Source organism: Pagrus pagrus, assembly GCF_965226575.1.
Source record: "Pagrus pagrus genome assembly, chromosome: 10".
Classification (NCBI taxonomy): Eukaryota; Metazoa; Chordata; class Actinopteri; order Spariformes; family Sparidae; genus Pagrus; species Pagrus pagrus.
Genome location: NC_140194.1, coordinates 33402553 through 33429504, shown reverse-complemented (window position 1 = coordinate 33429504; position 26952 = coordinate 33402553). Strand labels below are relative to the sequence as shown.

The window sequence follows — 26952 nt, the reverse complement described above, 5'->3', positions numbered from 1 at the left end:
AGATAAATGTGTTCGATGTGTCCTGCTTTTCAGTTTGTGGGAGCACACTGGACCTGAGTGTGAGGCCTGGACTCAAGACTGGGACTCAAGTCTGTGCTCATAACTTTATGGACATTAGCATACATTAGCATATGAACCAATCACAGGATTTATTGGCATTCAGCCATTCTGTCCAGACTGTGTCTCGGGGTTTTTTCACCTCAACAAGTTTTATTGTCCAATATAGTGTCTTTCTGTCTTGCTGCTGTAGAAAAGTTGATTAGGTAAGAACTGATTCGAGGAGATCCAAGAAGACACTTTCTCTTCCTTTACTCTAAATAAGCGTCCAGGGACAGACGTGCTTTATTGTCTATACACGTGTTGCATAATACAACACTGTAAAAGATTATGTCTCTGTTTGTACAGATTTCAGAAGTCAAACAAGCTGGGAGACTGGAGTGGCCTCCATGATGCAAAACAGTGAGTTACATCTCTGAAGTATTTTGTTGTTATTATCATTCATGCTGATGTTACCGTATCTGTAAGCGAGGTTAAAAACAAGTATATGTTTAGCAGTGTTTTAATAACACATTTATACACCTATGTATGTGGTATCCACCCACACACACACACACACACACACACACAAACACATATGTGTATATATATATATATATATATATATATATACAGTGTATATATATATATACATGCATATTGCAACTTTATAATGACCGTCCAAAAGTTTGTATGGTTTCTATGTTTATAGATTAACTACACAGTATTTATTAACCTTGTAAATGGTTAATCATAAGTAATCTTTACTTGCAACTTTTCAATAAACAATTGCTTAAAAAATGATTTCAGTTTTTGTTACCAGTGAAAAAACAATTAACTAACATTTAACTATACTATAATTTACCATTTATTCATTCAAAACCTCAACCAGATTTAGTATGTTTCATTACTTATCATTTCGTCATATCTGAAATACTGTTGTTTCCTTGTGCTGTAAAATATTTCTTAATATTAAAGGATAATTCTGGTTTATCTTCCATTTCCTGTTTTGGTTCACCCCCATATTGTTGCTTTCCGCTGCAGCAGACAGCTGTTTTTACTTAAAAACAAAGCTCTAAAAGCGTACTGTACACTGTGTTCAACACCTAACAGCTGACAGACACAGAGACTAACTGGTGTACATAGTGGAGCATTTCAACCCATTCACCAGAAAAAAAGTTGACAGTGTGCGTTTTGTTCAAACCAAAGATAAGTTGACACTTTACATTTCTTTATGTTTGTGTCTATTTAAGTCCAATTTTGTGACAAAGTTGTGATTAGGGTTTAGACACAAAAACACTTTGGAAAAGAGCTAATTTTACTTAAGATTAAAAAAAAAAAGATGCGGCTTGAGATGTCCTGAGGCCTCCTTAAACTATGCAGTAGTTTCACTCTCACAAATGTTGAAACACAGACTTGAACTGCAGTCGCTGGCTTGGCAGCCTTCTCGCCTGCAACTCCACCAACATCTCCTCCACCTCCATTAAAATGGTCATGTGAATGTGATATGATATATCTTGCTGATGATTATGATCCATACATGCTGAAATGTAATTATGGTATGTAGCCTATGACACAAACAAATGTGAAGATATCAGGGGTTTGCAGAAACGTTAACTGCCAAAATTTTATCCTGTTGACTGGGCTAAGCATTTAGCTGCTAAAGAACCAGATTTTCCCCTCAGGAGTTGCTATAGAGACCAAAAAACAGTAAGTATTGGACTCAAATTCACTAGTTGGTCAGAAACACAACTCATTATTTTTAGGCAATTTTCACTTATTATTCCTCATTTCTTTTCAGTTTTCACGTGTTTGAAAGGATAACTTCTCCCGTATGCACCTTCTTCCCAAAGCTAGTTATGCAAAGTTATGACATAACAAAAACATGATTGGTCAGTTGTAATGATGCTCCCGGAGCAACATTATTTATGATGTTCCAGGAACAACACCAACAGGGCGATATCAGATTGTGTGGAGCAGGAAAGAGATTTGGTGTCCCTGTAAACAACCTCTCACACACAATATACACCAATAGTGTGCATTTTTACATTATAATTTGGGCTTGCACCAGTTATGCAATTACTTTTTTTTGTAGCTTTGTCGTATTTTTATAAGTGAAAATAGTCAAGTAAATATCTGACATCTGGGGACATGGCAACATCACAAAGAAAGTCTGTGGGAAAGAGAACACAAGTAATGAGACATTTCTTTCCCCTAAACAACAAAAATGGGGCCCAAGTTGTGATAAGTGGAATACTCTTTAATGATCTGTGTAAAACGGACCTAAATGCAGATCATCCGTCAGTAAAGCAGACTCTTTAGTTGTATATAGTCTGTGAATGTACCTTAAATTTTGATGGTCATCAAAATGACTGATTTAATCCTTTAGATATCTTTGTTAATGATGACTAGTGAGATCAAATTGCTGGGCTGTATAAAACCTTTTGGGTGGGACTGACAACTCCACCTGATTTCTTCTTTCTTACTGCTTGACAAGAGGTCCACGCTCTCTGCAGTGAAGGTGTGTGGATTTTTTCTCTCTCTGTGTCTTTGCTTGTTTCTTTGTCCTGCATCTCTCCTCTGATCAGTATCAATCCCACACTGATTTTACCCCTTACATCTACCTCACCTTGGATGATGCTGCTTGACATGAAATGCAGCCAGGTCTCTGTTGGGCAGTAACATTGGGTTAAATGTCAGACTGGGTGCTTTTATCAAACATCTCCATTTCTATTTTCAAATAGTGAAAATTGAGCAGCTGGATGGAGGCTGGTTTGTTGTGGAATACCTAAAGGTGAACACCAATAGTAATTTGTGAAGATGATTAGTAAATGAAGCACAGGTTGAGTCAGGAATGGATAAAAATGAATGAATAGCTCAGTCAGTCTGCAGTGTGCTCCACCAGTGTGTGTGTGTGTGTGTGTGTGTGTGCGTGTCTCTGTGTGTGTGTGCATTACACAGATATCAAAATTAGACATGCAATTAAAGAATTTTATTGAAAGTCAAACAAAAAAAAATTCTGATCCACAGAAAAAAAAAAATTCTGTTGAGCAGTAGTAGCAGAAAAATGATCTAAATTTGCTTGTGTCAATGCATGTCGTTTCCCTGTGTAAACACCAAGTTCAGATGTATCCCATTTCAGATTAGAGAGACTTTCTCTCTCAGGTAATTAGAATATCCATTCTAATTCTAATCCATCATATGTCAATTTTGCACAACTTGGTTACAACATGCATTGCATCGTGTAAGGATATTCAAATCTCTGTTGGATTTCAAAAATCCAGAATGTCATGAGTTCTCTTTTTGCTAGATTTTTCCCCATTATGTTAAAAGAGGAGTGTGTCCTTCCATTGTCAATATTTCTCTTGAATTTCTCTGTGGATCTGCAACAAGACTGGTTATTTCTCTGCTAACAACAGATGCACAGATACATTTTAATTTGACATGTGATTTACAGTAAACTAGATATGATTACATAGGGCCTTAAGATATAAACAGTAAGAAAAATAAGTTGTAAAATGTGGTATAACAACAACCCAGTTGTCAGAATAAAAGTTGGCTATGCACCTTTCTGCAGCTCTGGTTTTATGCTCTAGTTAGGGTTAAGCACTTAAGGGAACCTTAAACCCTTTGTTTAAGGTTCAGAAAAGATCATGTTTTGGCCTAAAATACCTGTTTTGGTCGCCATGAGTCCGACTTGAGATGTCACGACTTCTCATTAAAAATTTAAAAAAGGAATAAAGAAAACACAAAAACAGCTGGAAATTGTCCCGAGGTTTCCTTAAAAATATCTAGTTATTTCACAATTTTGTCCTAAACTGTGGCCACTGTTTTGGCAACCTTCAGGCCTGTAATTTAATTATTTTAGAGATATCAAGGTATGACACGTACAATTGTGAACGTATTTATGGTTTGCAGAAACATTATGTGCCAACATCTCATTCTGGGGACTGGGCTGCAACAAGACTGGTTTCTTCTCCGCTGACAGCACATGCATTTCTTAATTTTAATGTGACACTTGATTTAAAGTAAAATAGACATATCATTCCATAATAATGATTTATAAAAACCATCAGATAAATAGGTTGTAAAATGAGGTATAATATCAACACCTGCTTGCAAAAAGAACAACTGCATTGGTAATTTCAGCAAGTGCCACAAAATATGTTATATTCAAGTGACAAAGCACAGGAATTATGACAGGACAGCAGGAGGAAGTCAGGTACAATTTTTTTTCACAAGCATGACCACGATCATTCTAACCTTAACCAAGTGTTTATTGTTGTAAACATGAAGATGACACTCTGCTAACCATAGCAAAGTTGCCATTTCAACCTTAACCACAATGTTTGCCTAGACCTAACCAAACCAGACTTTAACCATTAAGTTACCTCATCATCTCAACAGTGATTTGTGACAGTTTTGGATCATGAACTAGTGATGTCATCCCGCTGCTGTGGTTGCATGGACAAACAACAATGTTTAAAGTCGAGAGCGTATTGATAATAACAGTAAACGGCTAAAGTGAAAGTAAATTCAGTCAGGATCAGTGTGAATGAGCTGATTTAAAGTGAAAGCTGCTGAGCTGCTCTCCCAGGGGCCCACTCGCTGTGAGTGTGTGTGTGTGTGTGTGTGTGTGTGTGTGTGTGTGTGTGTGTGTCCACAGAGAGACCACAGCCAAATTGACTCCATATGTCTGTCTATTAATTGTGTGTCAGCAGAGGAAAGCCCCGGTGTGTTCCCCTGGGAAATGACGCTGTGATTAACATTTCTACAGCAAAACAATCGACCCCAAAACACAAAGTGAACATGATGTGAGGCAGCATGAGGGAGAGTTAGAGGGTGAAATAATCCACCGTCACACTTAAAGTCAACAGCAGCTTCTTCAGAGGTCCTTACTCTTCATATAATTTAATTAACCAGAAGATAAGTTCAAAGGCATGACAATGTGAGGCGTATTGGAAGATAAACCATCTCTGATTCAGGTTATCCATCTGTTTTTCCAGTGGAGTAGCTCTGCTCCAAGGAAGGACCTCTCTATATATCTATGAATTAATGAATGAATGAATGAACACCCTGAGGTTTCTTAACTGAATAATTCATTATTTGATGAATTACTGATTATTAATTATACTAAGCAATAAATGATTAACAATTACAAAGACATACAGGAACCAGGTGACCTAATACCTTTATTGTAGCTCCATGTTACTGCTGTTAGATCACTGTTGCTAATATTGCTGAATATCCTTTTCATGAATGAATATTCTGTCACTGTATATTTTTCTTGTTGCACTTGCCGGAGGATGGTTACATGTCTTTGGTAACTTTGTAATATGCATTAGTTTATAGGTAATAAGGCCTTTATAAATTATTATGAGATGTTTATTAAGATTAATAAAACTGTTAATAAAAGTGTTAATAGCTAAATGAATACCTTTATCATTAAATGATAAGACATTTAGAAGCACTAATGAGAAACTAATGCTTATTACAAGGAGCTTAAAACAAATCACACTGTAGCACTATTAATAATATAATAAATAATATAATAATAATTATATAATAATAAATAAAACACAAACAAATTAACACATTCAGCAATTTGATAACGCTTAAAGACAAAGGTTTTCCAACCGACAGCCAGTCAGACCTAAGTTGAGTCCCCACCAGGCCTAATCATCTGAGAATTTGTTTGGAATGTGTTTTTAAGATTTCAAGAAAAATGTGTCATGTGCGGTGTACATTTTAGGACATCCTCGGGTGTCAGGCTTCAGTGTCAGACCTTAGATGGAAAGGCATCAGGTCTCAGCAAAACCTCTGTCAGACTCGTACTAAACAGCCTTAGAAAAAAAGTAATCGGACCAAAAGTCATCAGAAAAACAATCATCAGGCTAAACGGCATTAGAAAAAAAAAAGATCAGACTAAACGGCATCAGAAAAAAAAGACGTCAGACGAAACGGCATCAGAAAAACAGACATCAGATGAAACAGCATCAGAAAAAAATCATCAGATGAAACGATATCAGAAAAGAAATCATCAGACTAAACGGCATCAGAAAAAAAGACATCAGATGTCAACAAATGCACATGCAGAAGGTTAGCAAAACTCCGGAAAAGCAAACGGACTTGCATAGTTCACCTTTGGTTCACATCAAATAGCTAATGTTTATAAACAGTTTTGAGTTATGAGAGAAAGAAAGAAGAAATAATAACACTTACGTTCGTGTCCTGCTGTAGCCAAAGACGGTCTAATATATCTGCCTGTTGCCTGTTGCCGCTATGGTCGCGACTTGATGGCGTAGTTGTTCCTGGCTCATTATGGCATGCTCGTTACCGCTGTGGTGTTTTGATGACTTCATTTATTTTCGCGATAGACAAACACTCTTCTGCACCTACAGTCTGCAGTCCGTTTTTATGCGACTTCTTAACAGTCTATGTATGTGACTGATTTTTCCTGATGCGTTCAGCCTGACGTCTTTTTTCCTGAGGCTGAGGCCTTTTTTTCCTGAGGCCGTTTAGTCTGACAACTTTTTTTCTGATGCCGTTTCATCTAATGTCTTTTTTTCTGATGCCGTTTAGTCTGATGTCTTTTTTTCTGATGCCCTTTCGTCTGATGATTTTTTTTCTGATACCGTTTCATCTGATGATTTTTTTTCTGATGCCGTTTCATCTGATGTCTTTTTTGCTGATGCCGTTTCGTCTGACGTCTTTTTTTCTGATGCCGTTTCGTCTGATGATTTTTTTTCTGATACCGTTTCATCTGATGATTTTTTTTCTGATGCCGTTTCATCTGATGTCTTTTTTGCTGATGCCGTTTCGTCTGACGTCTTTTTTTTCTGATGCCGTTTAGTCTGATCATTTTTTTTTCTGATGCCGTTTAGCCTGATGATTGTTTTTCTGATGACTTTTGGTCCGATGACTTTTTTTCTAAGGCTGTTTAGTACGAGTCTGACAGAGGTTTTGCTGAGACCTGATGCCTTTTCATCTAAGGTCTGACGCTGAAGCCTGACACCCGAGGATGTCCTAAAATGTACACTGTAGTCATGTTAGCAGTGAACTCCTTTAAGGAATAACAAGCTGTGTGTGTAACATTAGCAAGTCAAGCGAGAGAAGGATAGAGCGTGTAAGTGACAGTGAGTGTGATGTCAGCAGTAATAGTACAGAGGTGAACGTAGCAGTGTGTGTTTAGCTGTTTGTTGGTAACTAAAAGCTACAACTCCTCAGGACCTAAAATAAGTTCCCATTTCTTGCTTGTCACTTGCTGATTAAAGTGAAGGGGTTAGGGTTAGGGTTAATGGTAATGGTAATGGTTAGGAAAAGATCATGTTTTGGCTAAAAACAATGGTAGCATGGTGTCATATTACAGAACTGTTGTGTTTGTTTCTTATTAATATTGTTAATATTGTTCTTACTGCTTTATTGTTTCTCTTGTTAATATCTTGCTTTTTTGTTTACATGTTTTTACTTATCATTGTTGTTTTTATTGATGCTTAGCTCTATTTTTGCTCTCCCCTTTGCTGCTGTAATAATGCAGTTTTGCCTGTTGTGGGACTAATAAAGGATTATCTTATCTAATCCTATCTTTTTAATATTTATGACAGTCATCCTTCCAATGATGACTGAATGGAGCATCTAAAGTGAAAACTTTTTTGATATACAGCAGCCCAACTTCCCTGGTCACACTGTGTGTGTGTGTGTGTGTGTGTGTGTGTGTGTGTGTGTGTGTGTGTGTGTGTTGGCCGGTTGTATGATTTATTAATGCCCTGTAGAGAGGTTTATAAATCTGCAATATGCTTTCCCCCACAGAGCCATTAACAGACAATAGACAATTGATTCAGTGTAAATCCCTACTTAACCTGCACAGTGTCACAGCACAGGCTGTGGTCGCTGAGAGAAACATGTCAGACGTGCAACATGTTGATCAGCAGACAGAATTTTAAGCTTCACACAAAAACATATATCTTTTGGCCATATAGGACAGCTTAAGAGATGACAGGGATGAGAGAGAGGGGAGATGACATGCAGCAAAGGGCCGCAGGTTGGACTCATACCCTGGGCCACTACAGTGACCATACAGCATCTGTACATGGGTCGTACTCTCTACCAGCTGAGCTACTGGGGCGCCCTCAGTATGAAACTTTGACCCTAACCTGGTTGACTCAGGTCAAGTTTCATTTTCCCTGCACACCTGACCTGAGCTCCCTCTTCGCTTGCATGTGCAGTTTGGCTATTCAGTTCATTGTGGTTAGGCTTCACTTTTCATTTCCACTCATTTTTTTCTGCTTTGGACTGAATCAAATCATCGTAGAATAAATAAAGCTTTGTAGACCAATAGCTAAAAGCCTTTATTTTACTTTCTGTTTGTGTGTGTGTGTGTGTGTGTGTGTGTGTGTGTGTGTGTGTGTGTGTGTGTGTGTGTGTTTGTGTGTGTAGGTCACAGTGGAGTAAACCAGCTGGGAGGTGTGTTTGTGAATGGGAGACCTTTACCTGATTCTACCAGGCAGAAGATAGTGGAGCTGGCACACAGTGGAGCTCGACCCTGTGACATTTCCAGAATACTACAGGTAAACTCATCAGGCTCAAAGCTGATACTGTCAGTGGTTGTAGAGTCTATCTATCTAATTTGAGTCACAGGTCATGCAGAGAAACACACAGTACAAATAATACAATACACTGCATCCCTGGATTTTGGTAGGGTTAGGTTATTGGTATGGCATCCAGTTGGACTTATGTATGTCACCCTACATCAACACTGTCCTCCCAAGAAAAACAACAACTTCTGTTTTTTGTTAAAATGCCTACATATGACCTACAGTCATACCCTAACCTATACTGAAAAGGTCCAGTGTGTAAGATATAGCCAGACCTGAGATAAAACAGTCAAAAAACTTTCAAATATAATTTTGTAGCTCAAGAGATGATAGTCTGATATCTGTTTAGTTCCGGGTGAGAGATGTATGCAGGTGGTGAGTTCGTTACTCAGTCTAATATGTCAGCAAAATAAACTCACAAAATGTCAAGAAAGGAAATATTTTTAAACCTATTTTCCTTCCTAAATCAGAAAAACACAACTGTACACCATCTTTTTAATTTAAGTTTCTTAAGACAAGCTTAATTGCCTTGTTAACTCATCATAAAACACACTCCAAAGTTGTCATAACTTAATTAAACTCGTCAGAACAGTGTTGGTTTGTCTTTCCACAATCACCTCTGGTTTGGTTCAAATAAATCCTAAGTTTACAGAGTAAGATGTGAAAATATTCTGGCTTTATACGCCGTTTTCACCCACTGCTGATGTCCAACTCTCTCTCTCCTCTGCTGCTTCACCTCTCTCCTGTCCTCAACTACCGTTTCTTTTTGTCCCTGGAGTCATAGTCCTGGTAGAAGCCGCTGTCAATCACCTCTGTACCATATCCCCTGTCTACACACTGACCTCCGTCAGTCTCAGAGGCTGTGTTCAGTCCCAGTCTGCTGTCCAGCTGTGTTCACTGCTGAGCCCAATTGAGCTGAGCCCAGTTGTTCACCCAAAGCTGCTGTGTACATGCGTGCTGCATATCCTACATATATTTATTAATTCCACACATTCCTCTTCCCTGTTAAAACCTGGTGCCTATTTTCTCCACAACACAATCCCCCTGCCAACAGTTTGGTGGGAGATTTGCATGTGATATGCTAGCAGTTGTTAATGTGTCCTTGAGTCTCTAACGTTCAGCTCCATCTTCAGTCCCAACCAACACTGACTCAGGTGACATCACAGCAGATTTGTGGTTATCCAGCTCCGTCTCTGAAGCTATCAAAGACTTAACACGACTTTTTCCACATATGCCGTAGTCCTCCGCAGTACCTATAAGCAGACTTTCATATGTTATGTGGTGGAGTCCCCCTTTAGCCATTGCCATGATGGCTCTGTAGATCATCTTTCAAACAGAAACCTTTTGAAAGCCAATCAGTTTTTGCCCTAGCCCACAAAAATCTGTGTGATGCTGTTTTTTGTGTCCAGGTGTCTAATGGCTGTGTGAGTAAGATCTTGGGCAGGTACTACGAGACGGGTTCCATCCGTCCTCGGGCCATAGGAGGGAGTAAACCCAGGGTGGCCACTCCAGAGGTGGTGGGAAAGATCGCTCAGTACAAGAGAGAGTGTCCATCCATTTTTGCCTGGGAGATTAGAGACCGACTGCTGGCAGAGGGAGTCTGCACCAACGATAATATACCCAGTGTAAGACCTTCTGTTCTTCAGCCAAGTCATGTCAATAAGAGCTTTGCTCAGGGCATGTTAGCCAAACATTGAGACTAATCAGTGAAACATTGTACATTTGTTACACTCTAACAACAGGCTTGCGGGTAGTCTTGGTACTAGAAGTTCCTGGGAGTCAGCAGATGTGGCACAAAAATAAGCTGGAGCAGGAAGTTTTAACTAGAATGATACTCACATCTGTGCCAAGGCCCAGCAGTCTCCTTATCAAACATCAAATATCAAACTCTTTAGCCCTTTATCACTCTAAATTTGAAACTAGCCATAACTGCTTAACATAATTTCAGATCTACAGCTCTAGGATGTGCATTAAACTGTCGTCACTCATAGATACCAGCCACCTAAATACCTCTGATTATTTTCATCAAGATCCATGCATTATTGCCTGAGAAATATAATGAAAATGTCCGACCTCAAAATGTTTAAGAAAGTTAGAAAAAATTCCTGGATGAGTCCCTTTGCCCGGATCCACACGAAAAGTTAATGGTGTCTATTCTGGGCCAAGTCCCATCCTCCATTCAAGTTTCATTGAAATCTGTTCAGTAGTTTTTTGTGCAATACTGCTGACAAACCAACCAACAAACAGACAGGTGAAAACATAACTTTGCTAGCGGAGGTAAAAAAAAACCATCAGACCTTTAATATTGATCTAATTAGAATTTGCGGTCGATAGAGGTGTGTATCAAAATGGCTATTGACCTAAAACTTAATTCAGTAGTCAAGCATATATAAGTTCAGTGAAAGAAAAAAAAAAAAAAAAAAAACGTGGAATTTGACAGTTAAGTACTTTTATCGGAGTAATACACATAATGCCTTTGTTATCTCTCTGTGCACAGTTTTAAAGTTCTGTATGTGGAACAGTGAGCCTATCCTGGCTTAGCTCAATTCATGAATGGATATGGACTTTAAACTGGTAACACTAATAACCATTATTACTAAATGGTAAATGGTAAATTTATAGTTAACACCACTGTGGTAAATACACATCCCAGGTAACAGTAACTGTAACAGTTTGTCAGATGTAATGTAGGTACTAACTCATGACATCATAACAATGTTATGTATTGAAAACTTGTATGTTGAAGTAAACATGTATGTAACGCTGTGATCCTACCCTCTCACTGAAGTTACATAGAGCAGAAACAAGAGGCAGAGACCAGACACTGTACCATCAACATGATGCTGAATCTGTTACTGTAAGGTCAGGACATTACATCATGTTGCGCTAACTTTAGTCAGTGTGACTGTTAACAAACAAGTAAACATACTATAAAACATTTATTAAATGGTTTATAATATGTAACAAAGCTATTGGGATTGTAGGTCAGGTAGCCGAAGCATGTTTGACGAGTTGTGAGACTCAAAAATCAATTTTATGTTAAAGTTGAATAATGTTTATAGATGAACACATAATTTATTGACCATTTACCAGGTATTATAAATATCAGTTACAACTTTACAGTAAACAATATATATGTGTGTGTGTGTGTGTGTGTGTGTGTGTGTGTGTGTGCACAGGTAGGGGCCACAGGTAGCTGCTGCCTTTCTCTTTTAACATATTGTTACCATCATATATCATACAGATTCTGTCAAACAATGCCATACATGTCCAACAATATATGCTCTTATGTAATCTGACCTGCCAAGGGACTGCATATACAACCCATCTTGAAACTTATCTGGTACAATACATCAAATGTTGGTATTTATGTTTAAACTGTACACTTAAATAAATATATAAATAAATAACTACAATGTTGTGTGTATGACCAGGTTTCATCCATTAATCGAGTGCTCAGGAATCTGGCCAGTGACAAGCAGCAAATGGGCACAGTGGGACCTGAAGGGATGTTTGACAAACTCAAGATGCTCAATGGACAAACCACGTGGGGAGGACGCTCAGGGTGGTACACCGGGACCACACTCACTACAAATGGTAAGACACTAACTCATACTATTAATAACATTACTACTGCTTCTACTTTACCACTGCTACTATGATACAGGGATTCACTCACAACCACCGCTGAGACACACTACGTAGCATACACATGGCTAAGTACCATTTTGACGTTTCTACATGTCATATCACATTGACATTACATGTTTATGACCTGACTGATATATCAGATGGTGGAGGGGTTGGTGATGGAGTTACAGGCCAGCAGGCTGTCAAAGCAGTGATAGCAGTTTGAGACTGACAGTTTCCTGAGTTTTTCCACCAGTTTGTGGTGACAAAAGCAGGTGTTTTTGATGAGACCTCGGGAAAACTCAAACCATGTTAGTTGTGACAAAACAGGTATATTTTTGGTGCCCTGAACTCCACCACCATCCCCTCCACATTTTGTTGAAATGACAATATGGTACATAGAGTATGACACGCACAAATGTGAATGAATCAGTGGTTTGCAGAAACATTAAATGCCAACATTTTATCCTGGTGACTGGGCTGCCACTGGCATGAACTGGCAAGACTGACCCTGCCCCACCACAACAGCTCAGTTTTAACATGATTTTCCACCATTTTCAGTTTTCTCTAAATACACAAAGATGTTCTCACATCCTTCCTCCTGTCTACCACATTTTGTTCATCACATGAACAAGGCCAGAAAAAACATCATCAGCAACAACAAAAACTTTTAAATGTTTGTAATTTAGTGTTGAAACTTGTATGTAATGTATTTCTTTCTCTTCATTTCTTTTAAAGTACCACAACTCAAGATGTATCTGTTGTGACTAAATCTGGTTCTGGTTTTAAATACAAAGATTCTGACTGAATTTTGTTCGTATCAGGTGACATTTAAGTCTGATTCTCTTTTATGATGTTCCTCAATGCCATTGCCTTAAATTATTATAATTTTACTGTAGTTAATTGCTCACTTGCAAAATGTATTTAAATTCATGGAGCAGAGGACACGGTGTGTAGAGCTGACATGAACAGCTTCCTTTCCTTTTCCTTCAGTGTGTGTGGCTGAGGGCCCCATTTGCTGTATGGAGCAGACTCATATGCTGCTGCTCCTCCTCCAGCACCCTGGGATTACAACAGTGAAACCAAGTCGTGCTATACTACCACGGCTGCTGCCTCCTCAGTCTACAGCATGTTTATGCCTGTGTGTGTGTGTGTGTGTGTGTGTGTGTGTGTGTGTGTGTGTGTAAGGGGCGTCTGCTCTCATTTGTGTCTCTTTCTGCCTGACTGATTGTGACACTGAGCAATGGCTTCATTCTGTTTTGCAGTCTCTGTCTGCTGGGGATAATGAATAATTAGGCTAGCACCACAAATAACATGAGATCCACAGGGAGCTGGAGTCAAGCTCCCTTCTGCTCAGAGATCACATGGTGGAGATCTCCACTTTGAAGTGCCCTGTACCTTCACTTATCTTTAACTCACATGCATTCATTAAGCATGGAATATCTTAGGCTAATATTGCACTTTTCAAAGGTATCTTTTTGAATGTTTATTATAAAATCAAAACCTTTTTATGGAGGTATATATGTACATTATGTATGAAATAAAAGGCTGAATCAGTCATTTTTGAACAAATAAACAGAGGTGGCTCAGTGTTCACTTACGTAATCAAAGAGTTTTAAAACAGGCATTTATTTTTCTAAATTGATCAATTTTACAAAATGCATTGATATTCCACAGACCCAACTCAGAGCTGAGACTTCAGGGAGCTGAAATATAAGGCTGCACCCATAATAAACATACTAATTGCTGTAATTTATACATGTTAAGTGAATGGACCTAGCCAAAATGTGACCCTTTATTTTAACAGCAGCATTATTAAGCTTTTTTTATTTTCTTGGCCTAGAAGAAAAAGAAGAAGCTGTAAACACGTCATTTAAGTTAATGTGTTAGTAAACAGTTGCTTATGTACATATGCAATACTATATATTCTACTACTGCTACTACTACTACTACTACTACTACTACTAATAATAATAATAATAATAATAATAATAATAAAATAATAATAATAATAATAATAATAATAATAATAATAGCTTTTTGTTGCATCTTTCATTCAATGATGTAACCCAAAATGCTTTACAGAACAGGATTAACAGGAAAATAAAGCAAGGCAAAAAACCAACATGAAAATAAACAATGAAAATAAAAAGTTAACAATGAAGTGAAAATGAACGATGTCAGTAAGTAAATGTTCTATAACAATTAAAACATTAAAAAACAACCCTTCTGAAAACTGGAGGAAAAAGTTACATATCAATATCAAAGGTTGAGATTTATATAACATGGCAGCTGAATTACCTCAAATTACAATCTAGATTTTAAATATAGGTCCTTCACTTCTTGTTAAATATACCATGAGTTTGTTGTTCTAAGAATTATGGGGCTGATGTTTCACAGAATAGGGCCATAAAAACAGAAAGCGACACTTTAGAAAGGTTGTAGGCTTTATAGAGATGTAAAAGGATTATAAAACACATTTGAAAACACAGTGGTTTAATGTGAACTCTGTTTTTGTGGATGCAGTGTTCAGAATTAGAATTAACCAAGTCTTTTATGTATCTTGGTAAAAAGAGAATTTAAGCAACTTGTAATGAATGTGTCAGCATTTACCATTGTTCTAACTTCAAAATGGGTTAATTTTTCTTGAATGAAAAGATCATGTTTCTTTTGACTTTGTAAAATGTAATATTTCGATTCTGCATACAAGTAGAGTATCAGTTTCCATTTAGTTTAATTGATTCATGTACTTTTTCCTTATCCAAATATTGATAGCATTGAGGCAGGTAAAGGCCTGAGGTTGTCTGGCGAAACAAATATATACAATTGTGCAGTCCTCTTTGTTATAGTAATTTAATACAGAATATGCAGCATTCATTTGCTAAATCAGTTATCTCCTAGTGTTGGCTTATTCATTTTCAGAATGGCTTTAATTTGTTTTTGCAAATGAACTCTTCTTGTGTAAAGAAAATAGAATAGGGCAAATGTCCAGGCCACAAAATCCCCTGAACTCACAAAAAACTGTCTTCCTGACAAGTTTGACAGAAACCCGTCAAGTCCTACTAGAGAGACCTACCCATTTCTCAAATCTGTAGATTAAGATATCATGATTAATTGTGTCAAATGCAGCCGTCAAACACAGAATGAGAACAAACACACTGTTGGCATCAGTTGACATTATTGGGTAATTTCAATCAATCAATCAATCAATCAATCAATCAATCAATCTCTCATCTCCTCTTACTATTCTCTGCAGTGCTTTTTTGACATACTGCAGCTGGAGTGCCATGTCGAGATACAATATGTCAGAACGCTCTCCACCACACCACTATAGAAATTCCTGAGGATGCTGATGGGGAGAGAGGCTTGTTTCAGCTTCCTCAGCAAGTACAGTCTCTGCTGGGCCCGTTTTCTGATCCCTGAGCTGTTCTTATTCCAGCTTAGGTCCTGCAAGATCTGCACTCTGAGGAACTTTATGTTCTCCACTCTCTCCACTGTGCAGCCACTGATGCTGAGAGGAGTGTGCTCGGGCTGTGACCTCTGGAAGTCAATAATCATCTCCTTCGTTTTGTCCGCATTGAGCACCAGATTATTTTCTCTGCACCAACCCTCTAGGTGTTTAACTTCTTCTCTGCACATTGATTCCTCATTCCGCGAACTTGTTGGCAGATGTTATCTGGGTCTCCAGCTTTCTGTGGGTTGACCCTGGTCTGCGTGTGTCTGCTGCGTTGATGGTGCTTCAAAGCGTGCAAAGAAGTTGTTGAGCCTGTCTGGAAGAGAAGCATCATCGTTGTTGACCCCCTGCCTGGACTTGTATTCCGTCAGCATCAGCTTGGACTCCCTGTTCTGCATAGGTGCCTTTTGCAGCCTTGATTCCCTTTGAGAGCGTGAGTAGAGAGCAGTCATATCTCGGGCTATCAGCACTACACCTCTGTAGTCATCCAGTTGCCACATGCAGTGAAGGTCTTAGCGCTCTTCCAGTGTACTGACAGCTCAAATTCCACCCTGTATACACTGATGGCAGACTGATTACACTGATGGCAGAGGCTGCTATGCAAGTCACCAACTGCTCATCAGGAGCAATTTGGGGGTTCAGAATCTTGCCCAAGGACACTTCGACATGTAGCTGGGAGGAGCGGGGATTCGAACCAGTGACCTTCCGATCACTAGACGACCCACTCTACCTCCTGAGCTACAGCTGCCCGGTGACTTGCTTGAACTTGGGGAAAACAGCCTTTAAACTGGTGTGGTTAAAATCCCCTGCCACCACTACAAAGCTGTCCAGGTGTGTAGTCAGGAGCTCACTGATGGCATCGTGTACTGTAGCCCTCCAAGCGCTTGTTAGCGTTAGCTTTAGCATTTGCACTAGGAGCTATGTACACAACGGCTACAATCACTATGGTGAAATCCCTCGGCAGATAGAATGGCCAGCATTTCACGGTGAGGAACTCCGCCAGCTGAGAGCAGTGTTTAGTGGCTAACGTGACGTTTACACACCAGTCTTTGTTGATATAGATGCACAGACCCCCTCCTCAACTTTTACCGGAGGTAGCTGCATCTCTGTCTGCCCAGAAAGCCGGCATCCCCTCCAGCTGTATGGTCGCGTCTGGGATATTGTCCTGTAGCCAAAGCAAATGCACAGCAGTCTTTCCACTCCCTGTGGGTTTCTCTCAACAGACGTAGCTCATCCAGCTTGTTGTCGAGGAAGTGGACGTTGGAGAGTAGGAGCGACGGTACTGCTGGTCTGGAGGGGTTCGCCTTTAACCTAGCATGGATCCTGGCTCTCTTCCCTCTCTTTTGTTTACATTTGCACCGCTTCCGCTTTCTTTTCTTACGGTTGGCTGGCTCCAATAACATCCCGTGCTGGTGTAGGATAGGATAGTGCTTTATTTACTTCACTACATTTATCTGATGGCAGGAGTTCACCTTAACCCAGCTGATAGTGTATCTAAGCATTAGAGTAACTCAATGTATTTGTTCCTTCCCTCCTTGGTACAGAGTGCCCACCTTCAGAGGGAGGGGAGAACACCATATCAGTTAGTTCCAATGGTGAAGACTCAGAGGAGACTCAGATGAGGCTTCAGCTGAAGAGGAAACTGCAGAGAAACAGGACGTCTTTCACACAGGAGCAGATAGAAGCACTGGAGAAAGGTAACTGCATGATACAGTGTCATATACCTTAGCACATCATGGAACCAAAAACAGACATTTATATGTATGCGTAAACAATTACAAGCTATTCGGTGTTGTAATTTTGTATGTGACACTTGAATGAGTCGGGTCAGATTCACAATGTACCAATGTAGACAAGATCATGTTATCATGTAAACATTCCCTACAGTTGTCTTAACTGTAGGGAATGTTTACATGATAACATGATCTTGTATAACTTTATTAACAACAGTTTCAACTTTATTGAACATATACTGTATTGGGGATGTAAAATGAAACACCAGCAGATTTGCGTCTTCCTCATTTGACTCAAAACCTGATTTTTGATACTTGTACTCCTGTCTGTCAGCCTAGCTGCTGCTATTTAGTCAACTAACAGACAGTAGCCTACATGTTGTAGTGTATTAGTGCAATTAGTCTTAATGTGATTTATGATTAATGATGGCACGACTGTACATTTGTGCAAACCACAGATATGTTGAAACGTATCATATCTTTATGTTGTAATTCTACGTTTCTTTAGGTTCAATTGTGCATTTTATTTTATTACAATGCTGTGCTTACGGTATGGTTAGATTTAGGCACAAATACCACTTGGTTAGCTCTTATTTGTGCCCCAAGGAGTGATTTCTGCAGAGCTATGAGCGAGGACACACGAGAGCAGCCTTCACAGAAGTCTTTTGACCAGCCGACATGCGCCTTTAGTTGATATCAGTTATTGATTGGACACTGCAGCGGATCAGACTGATCTGATACATCACAACATGACTGGAGTTTCATACAGATTACAGATTACACTCAAGTGTGTCCCCATCAAGTTTTATATTTAGCTTGTTTCTGGTTCATCAGTGACTTAAAATGTGTCAGCCTGACTGTAGGAGAACAAAAGGACCATAAACAACTTTCTTCATTTATTACAAACAATTTTCTTTTCTTTTTACACATGATGATTTCACAATCAGAATATCACCTAATACAGAGGCAGATAATGAATCAATATATAAACACATTCTGCAAGTAGAAATGGTTCCTGCACCTCTGACCAGGACACAGTATAAATACACAGTACACAGTGTGAATACACAGTACACAGTATAAATACACAGTACACAGTGTGAATACACAGTACACAGTATAAGTACACAGTACACAGTGTGAATACACAGTACTCAGTAAAAATACACTGTACACAGTATAAATACACAGTACACAGTGTGAATACACAGTACACAGTGTGAATACACAGTACATAGTATAAATACACAGTACACAGTGTGAATACACAGTACACAGTATAAATACACAGTATAAATGCACAGTACACAGTGTGAATACACAGCACACAGAAAAAGAAATCTAATCTTTATTTTAACCATCCATAAATCAAGTCAATCACAGTCTAATGTCCAAGTGTGGGCCTTCACTATAACTTTAATTATTATCATGTAAATGTCTGAACAGATTACACTAGAAACTGCAAACAAAAACACACGTTTGCTTTTATCACAGTAGTGATGCGTGGATCACAGGTATAACCAGGGACACTGCGGAAAACCTGTGGATTGGGCGGTCCAGGTCATAAAACTTAACACTGTGATTAATATCAGTAGGATCCATTTATCAAATGTGGATTCTCCCCAAACTCCTCTTACATGTATTTGCGTCATAACCATTTACTTTATGTCATTTTCTGGCTGCATTGTTGCAAAGTATTTGTGTGTGATTGGATGTGCAGTGAGGGAGAGAGGAGGATGAAGAGGGAGAAAAGAAAGAACCAGATGAGACAGTGGACAGATAATGAAGATTGTTTTAGTGCAAGAAAAAGTAACTGTTTAGCTGAAGGGGAAAAAAATCATCCACAATAGAATTTTACCCCTAAAGGTCTGATCCTAGGATCGCCCCTGTGCCCTAGCGTGGTCAAATATAACTCAGGTAACTTCTAGGGTGTCTATTTGTGTCATAACAGAGCCGGCCCAAGCCTTTTGGGGGCCGTAAGCAGAATTTGATTTGGGGCCCCCCTCCCACCACTGCGGAGTCACCTGTGCTTGACAATTATTGACACAAATGTCACACTATAATGTTACATTATAAATTGTATTAATACAGTGATGGATTATGAACTACTGTCATCCTGGGCACAGATGCATAAGGACCCCCCCCCCCCACACTTTATTTTTATGAAAATGGGTGCAAATGGGGGAAGGGGGGTCTGGGGGTCCTCCACCAGAAAATTCTGAATTTGGTAGATGTGATTTCCTGTATTCTGGTGCATTTTTTGGATGGCCAGCTGGAGAAGGGCAATACCTAAATTAGTTCAGATTCATAGCCTTTTGCTTTTTGACTTATTGAGGTAGTGACTTCACGCAACGACTTGGGTTTCAGGGCCCCTTGACCTCTTGGGCCCAGTAGGCTCATTCAGTAATCCATCCTTGCTCATATGCCACAAATGTTTTGGGGCTCCTGGCCCCTCTAGACCTCTGGCCCCCTGGGCTTGGTAGACCCCTGTGTTAATATAGTTGTTATTTACACCAAACCAGTCACCTTTTAACCTTAGAGCAGGGGTGGGCAAATAATTTTACCAAGGGGCCACATAACAAACCTGAGCTGTGTTGGAGGGCCGAACCAACAAAAATTTGAACTTAATTTTGTTCAATATTAATTTTCTCATCTCATCAGAGATGAGAGAGAGAGAGATGAGAGATTAATTTTCTCTCATTTTCAAAATCTGAAAGCTGTGGGATGTCATTCCCTTCGCTCACACAGAACTCTTGAATCTCTTCTCTTAGATCCGACACTCTTTTAAGCACTTTGCCCAGGCTGAGCCACCTGACAGCTGTGTGGTAGCCTATGTCACCATGTCCAGTCTCATTTTCCTCCAAAAGTGCAACAAACTGTCTGTGATTTAATGCTCTTGCCCTGATGAAGTTAACCATTTTATTTACAACGTCGACAACATGGTTCATTTTTAACACTGACTTACACAACACTTCCTGATGTATGATACAATACAAAAATACCAATTTCTGTTCAGGGTTAATTTCTGTCACTTTATCCTGCATTCTCTTCAAAAGTCCAACATTTTTCCCTGTCAGATTTGGACAACCATCCGTCGTCACACCCGCCAGTTTGTCCCACTTCAGTCCCAACTTGTTAAAATATGCATTTACCTCTGTGAATATATCACTCCCACTTGTTGTCCCTTTCATTGACTGCATGGCTGCCAGCTCCTCTGTGATCTTTAAGTCCGTATTTATCCCACGTTCAAATTTCCAAAGCCAAGAATAAAAAAGTCAAAGTTGACAGCGCTGTTCTGCAGCTGAAGCTCCAGGTTTCCTGCAATGTCCTCGATCCTCCTCATTACAGTGCGTCGGGAGAGGGGCAGGTTCTCAAAAGCATCCTTTTTCTCCGGGCATATTAGTGCCAACAAACACTCCTTAATAAACGGTTTACTGTTTCTAGCGATTCTGTGGGATATGACATTACTTGTCTTGACAGCTGCATCTCTGGATGTGTGAAGTTTGGTAAAAAGCAAAGCATCTGACTCCCTTGCCCGCTCTTCGCGACCTCTGCACCACAAACTACGCACACGGCTTTACCTTTGACTTCTGTAAATAAATATTTGGCAGTCCATGTCTTGTTAAAAATACGACATTCGGTATCAATCTTTCTTTTTTTGGCGTGAGCTGACACTTTGAGGGCTAGTTGCTAGCATCAGCATCATCTATAGCTGTCCACGCTTGTGCATACATGCGCATCTGCATGTAAATAAAAAAACAAAAGCACCATTTTCAAAATAAAAGCAACACAGCTGTATTGCATGCATGGCGTAAATATTTTTTCATTTATGTTCTGATTTACTATTGACCTCAAGCGGGCTGTACAGGGACGGCCAAAAGTAAAAAAAATTTAAAAAATTTAAAATACATTTTTTTTTCTCGATTGGGGGCCCCCAAGCAGCCACTTAGTTCGCTTATGCCTCGGGCCGGCTCTGTGTCATAAAGTGAGTTCTGCCTCACTGTCTTCACTCCAAATTTACTGTCCAAGATATAGTATATCAATTAGACCTAGCAAAACTATCCACTATACCACTATCCAGTTGAGAAATCAGTTTAGGAAGATGAAGGTGTAGAAGGCTACAGGTCCAGACAGGATCAGCTCCAGGCTCCTCAAGTCCTGTGCAGACCAGCTGTGCAGGATTGTGGAGTACATCTTCAACATGAGCCTGAAGCTGGGAAAAGTGCCACTGCTGTGGAAAACCTCCTGCGTGGTACCAGTACCAAAGATCCCTCACCCTAAGGACTTCAACAGCTACAGACCAGTTGCTCTCACTTCACACCTGATGAAGACCCTGGAGTGGCTGTTCCTCGTCCATCTCCGCCCTCTGGTGGGTCCTTTTATGGACCCACTCCAGTTTGCATATCAACCTGGCATCGGAGTGGACGACGCCATCATCTTCCTCCTGGACAGATCACTGTCCCACCTGGAGAAGCCTGGAAGCACTGTGAGGATCATGTTCTTTGATTTTTCCAGTGCTTTCAACACCATACAGCCTGCACTTTTGGGGGACAAGCTGGAGCTCGCAGGGGTGGACCAACACATTCGGGACTGTGTGTCAGACACGGTCATCTGCAGTACGGGGGCCCCACAGGCAACAGTCCTGGCCCCTTTCCTTTTCACCCTGTACACTGCAGACTTCTCCCACCAAACACCCCACAGCCATCTACAAATGTTCTCTGACGACTCTGCTATCGTCGGCCTCATCAGGGACAGGGACAACAGAGCCTACAGAGAACTTATTAAGGACTTTGTGGACTGGTGCCAGCCCAACCACCTCCAGTGGTCTAACTGTGTGAAGGAGAGGTATCTCAGGTCCTTCCTTCCTGCTGCTGTCAGAGTCTACAATCAGCACTGCTCCCAATAGACCTCTCTCTGCACTCTGCACTGTCAATTTTCGTAATACCCATATTTGTTATTTATATTGTAAATAAAAATTCACTGCTGTTAATTTCGTACAATATCATGTTTATATGTATATACAAGTCTATTATATTTCTTACCTTTTTAATTTGTATGTTGTTAATTTTTGGCTATTGTTATTGTTTTTTTGTAAATATTCTGTCCTTTGGCTGCTGTGGCAAACAAATTTCTCTGTTGTGAGACAATAAAGGAATACTGATTCTGATTCTGACTAATGCTATCATGTAATGACACAGTTTGTCTTTGTTCTAGAATTTGAAAGGACTCACTATCCAGATGTGTTTGCCCGAGAACGCCTTGCCAACAAAATAGACCTCCCAGAGGCAAGAATTCAGGTAAACTCTTGGTAGACTATTTTTTAAAGCTTACAAGTTTGTTTGTTTGTGTGTGTGTGTGTGTGTGTGTGTGTGTGTGTGTGTGTGTGTGTGTTGTAATAACTTATGGTTTTCCCAGTCCACACTGGCTGTGAAGGGATTCTTTGTTTGAGTGATTTTAATTAGGTATTTTTGTATTTTTGCATAGAATAAAAAACCTATGTATTCCTCACTAAAGTGTGGACAGGAAGAACTATTAGATCAACCAATAACACGTTCTTTAACGATTATAACAACCCATGTTTTCTATTCTGGAACATGCAGGTTTGGTTTTCCAACAGACGAGCAAAGTGGAGAAGAGAGGAAAAGTTGAGAAATCAACGCCGCCAGGTGTCCAACTCCGCCAACCACATTCCCATCAGCAGCAGCTTCAACGCCAGTGTTTACCAGCCTCTGCCACAACCTACTACACCAGGTACTGACAAAGACATATATATATATGGTAAATCTGTGATTTATAATTTTTAACAGGAGGGATGGCCCAAACCCTAACTGAAACCCTTGAGTAAAAACTATATCTGTGGTCAAATACAGTATGATGATGACTGTAGAACTATTACAGGAATAATGCAGGCAGCAGTGTGTCTCTATGAGCCCTTCACTCTTCTGTGACAATACGTTACTACGCATTATTACATCTTACTTGTCACTTTGATCATGAAGGTGACATAACTCTATAGAGTATATTGGTTACATAATACAAACTAGTATAGAACTGAGTATTTATAGTATAGAGTTTAGAGAATATTGTCAACTAAAGTGACAGAAGGCTGGGACTGAGAGAAAACGGCATCTGCTACATGATCACCACTGACAGCACCATGGATTTATCAGCACAGTTATGATATGTCACAGCCATGGTCATGCCACAACCCTCAGTCAGATTAAAGATCAATGAGTCAGGCAGACTAACATATTTGACTAAACAACCTCTCTGTACCTGGACTCTCTGCTACTAGAGGAACCTGGCAGGTTAACAAGGGGGATGCATTTTGGTCATTTTTCTAACAATTCACCCCTCGGGCCTACTGTATACAACATACATTTGACAAGCACTTATTTCCAACCTAATAACTTGTGTCATTGTTTCAGTGGTTAGTCCAGCACAACTTTCTCTTTTTTTGTAAAGTGTAACAGGCCTCTCAGTACTACCATGGTAAACCACATCACATCAGAGCTCTGTAATTGTAGACTTCTCAGAAAACTACATTTTCTTGTACATGCTTGTGAAAATATAACTATACTATTGTTCTTCATTAATTTCAATATGATTTCTGACAACTGAATTAGGTATCAGAGTTCTGAGGATATGACTGCACCTTAAAATGTGGGTAGAATTGAACCACTAACTCCAGAATTAACGGTTTACCTACTCCAATTTGAGATTAACATGTGACCCATGACTTGTAAAACAATGTCTTGGACCAACTGTCTCCCTAGTTTGTGTGTTACTTTGCCTGGGACACTACAGATCTGTTGGTTCTCTCCATGTCTCACATCTCTCTGTCTCTAGTATCCTTCTCATCGGGATCCATGTTGGGAAGATCAGATCCAGTTCTCTCCAACAGCTACAGTCTACCAGCCATGCCCAGCTTCAGTATGGCTGCCAGCCTGCCTATGCAAGTAAGATTATTTTACAAGACTGCTGAAACATTCCGCCTTTCCAGTCCAGTGTTCCAGTGTTGATATTTTTAGATAGTGGGGAGACTGGAGACTTTCAGACAACAGCCAAGAACAGAATAATTAGCGTGCTTTGCTCATACCTTTTGCCTCTTTGTGTTTCTGGAGTCGGTGTTAAGCTCTTTCCAGCCTCAGGTCTACCTAGCTTCTAACTCAGAAAACATACTATGGAGTCTCGTAATCTTGATAGTTACGAGGATGTAACAACACTGGCAATCTTGCATGACACTTTTCCAATAGTCAATCAGAGTGTTACATTGTGTTGTTTAAATGGGTAACATTAATGTATGCTTTCAGGCTTCCAGTCAGACATCTTATTCCTGCATGCTGCCCACCAGCCCCACTGTAAATGGAAGAAGTTATGAGACATACACTCCTCCACACATGCAGCCACACATCAACAGCCAGTCAATGACCTCCTCTGCAACATCGTCAACAGGTAGGAAGTTACTAACTGGCAACTGTTTGATATTCTACAGACCCCCTCCTCCTGATTTTTAAATTTTTGTGTCAGGTTTGTTACACCCTGCTGATGATCAGTGATGTAGCCATTAAAACATGGTGTCTTGGGTTTGAATATTTCGGTGTAATAAGGTTGTTCCTTTAAATAATTCCTGGAATATTAAAATTGTCAAAAAGTATAACAAGAAACAGACTGGATCATTTAATTACAACTTACAAACAAAAAAACAAGACTTGCAGCATAAGCTAACCCAATTGAGCTGCACAACAAAAAGTTCACTTATTTTGTGCAGTTTTCTGCAGCATTCCGTCAAATGGAAATATTGTAAGTATGTTGTGCTTTTTGTACGCATTTCCCAAAGATTCTGCATTTGTCACGTTTTGTTACTTTTGGAAATAAAAGTAAAGTTCAGCCAATGCTTAGCTGTACCACATTACTTTGTAAAGATGGAAGGTCCAGCAGAGTTTGTCAGATTAAAACTAAAACATGCAGACGGACATTTTTTACAAAGTTAGATTTCAAAATAATCTCAGATTGTTCTGTATTGATTATCAGTGCAACCCAAGAAACTGTACAAGCTTTCTCTTAGCTCTTTCCATGACATACAGTATGCACAGTTTGGACTCCGTGTGGACTCAACATGTTTGTTGTGTAATGTCGGTCTTATTCTGTAACTATAATCTAAAACCCCTCTGCTCTCCTCTTACCAGGTCTGATTTCCCCTGGTGTCTCAGTTCCAGTCCAAGTTCCAGGAAGTGAAGCAGACATGTCACAGTACTGGCCACGCCTGCAGTGATGTTGTTTCTCATGTCAGTCCTTCTTGCCTGTTGGAAATGCAACAGGACTGTTTGGGACATCACAGCCTGACCTATCCCTATTTTACAGCTTGAATGTCAAAAAGGACCTGTCATCAACTGAAACGGCCTATACTGCAGCAAATGAATATGAAGAAATTACTTTCTTTAGCAATTGCAAGAAAATGTTCAAACCAAATTGTGGAGATGAGCAGGACAAGAATGAGTTTGAATACTGTTCCAATTGAAGGATTTTAATATTACTGTAAACCATCAGCCACCATTCAAAGTCTGACTGGTGAGGACACTATCCCGAAAGGAAAAGCTCTAGCCTGAGCTGTACTCAGGAAGCTCAGGAGGGTGGAGCAGTAGTCCACACAAGAAGAAACTTTTCTGTGGGAAGACATATTACCTCCACTTTCAGTTCCTAATTTATATCATGTTGGTGTATTTGTGGCAACAATGACTGAAACATAAAGGGAAGAACTTAACAAAACTTGAAATCGCCTGTCTGCTGTGATCTTGTTTTATGAGCAGATCCAAAAAACTCCAGCCTGGAATGTGTACAGAACTTGAGAATATGGATTCTGGTGAAATGTGTTTGGTATTGTAAAACATTGCCCTGGATGTGATCTGCTAACTGGCAGAGACGCTGATTTTGAACTGAAAAAACGTGTCTGTTTGGGGTCTCAATTTGTTTTAATTCCAAAGCTCCTATGTCCAGAAATTCAACAGTAAAGCAACTGCTGAAAGACTAAGCAGAACAAACACTTTGCTGGCTTATAAAAAGTGAAAATTAGATTGTGTCTGCGATGTACATCGGTTTCTAATTTCAAAGTGTAAAGTATTTGTCCTCTCCATCAAGGAGGGTTTCCATAATAAAGTTATTTCAATTATAATCCCTTGTAGAGTAACACTGAACCATCCCTGGTGCACCTGAACTCAAATGTACAGCCCTCTGAGACAACCACTGAATTGGAGTTTGTCTCTACACCTCCATAGACTTGGAGAATCTATGACTTTGTGGCGTGCGAGGGGGGGGACCTCAAATAAGTTATGATTTAACTTAAAGCAAAAATTAACCAACCAACAACGCCACCCCAGGGTTTAACCCAGGGAAAAGAAAAGAAAGAAGAACAAAGAAATAAAGGTGTGAATAAAGCAATTAAGTAGATATTCTGAATTAAGGACAACACAGGTTCGTTATACTGGGAGGCAGGAGACGTGGTTCC

General features: G+C 39.6%; 1 protein-coding gene across 2 annotated transcripts in view; it reads left to right on the top strand.

The window, feature by feature from the left end:
- LOC311263687 (paired box protein Pax-6-like) overlaps positions 1 to 26619 on the top strand; it is a 31335-nt gene extending 4716 nt beyond the window's left edge. For both annotated transcript variants that reach the window (XM_084363948.1, XM_084363949.1), the window contains exons 2-11: positions 406 to 459; positions 8473 to 8603; positions 10040 to 10255; positions 12065 to 12227; positions 17259 to 17411; positions 22662 to 22744; positions 23048 to 23198; positions 24297 to 24406; positions 24761 to 24902; positions 25637 to 26619. In XM_084363948.1, coding sequence (XP_084220074.1) covers positions 406 to 459; positions 8473 to 8603; positions 10040 to 10255; positions 12065 to 12227; positions 17259 to 17411; positions 22662 to 22744; positions 23048 to 23198; positions 24297 to 24406; positions 24761 to 24902; positions 25637 to 25722 — 1289 coding nt within the window. In that variant the 3' untranslated portion in view covers positions 25723 to 26619. The remainder of the gene's footprint in view (positions 1 to 405; positions 460 to 8472; positions 8604 to 10039; positions 10256 to 12064; positions 12228 to 17258; positions 17412 to 22661; positions 22745 to 23047; positions 23199 to 24296; positions 24407 to 24760; positions 24903 to 25636) is intronic.
- The last annotated feature ends 333 nt before the right edge of the window (positions 26620 to 26952 follow it).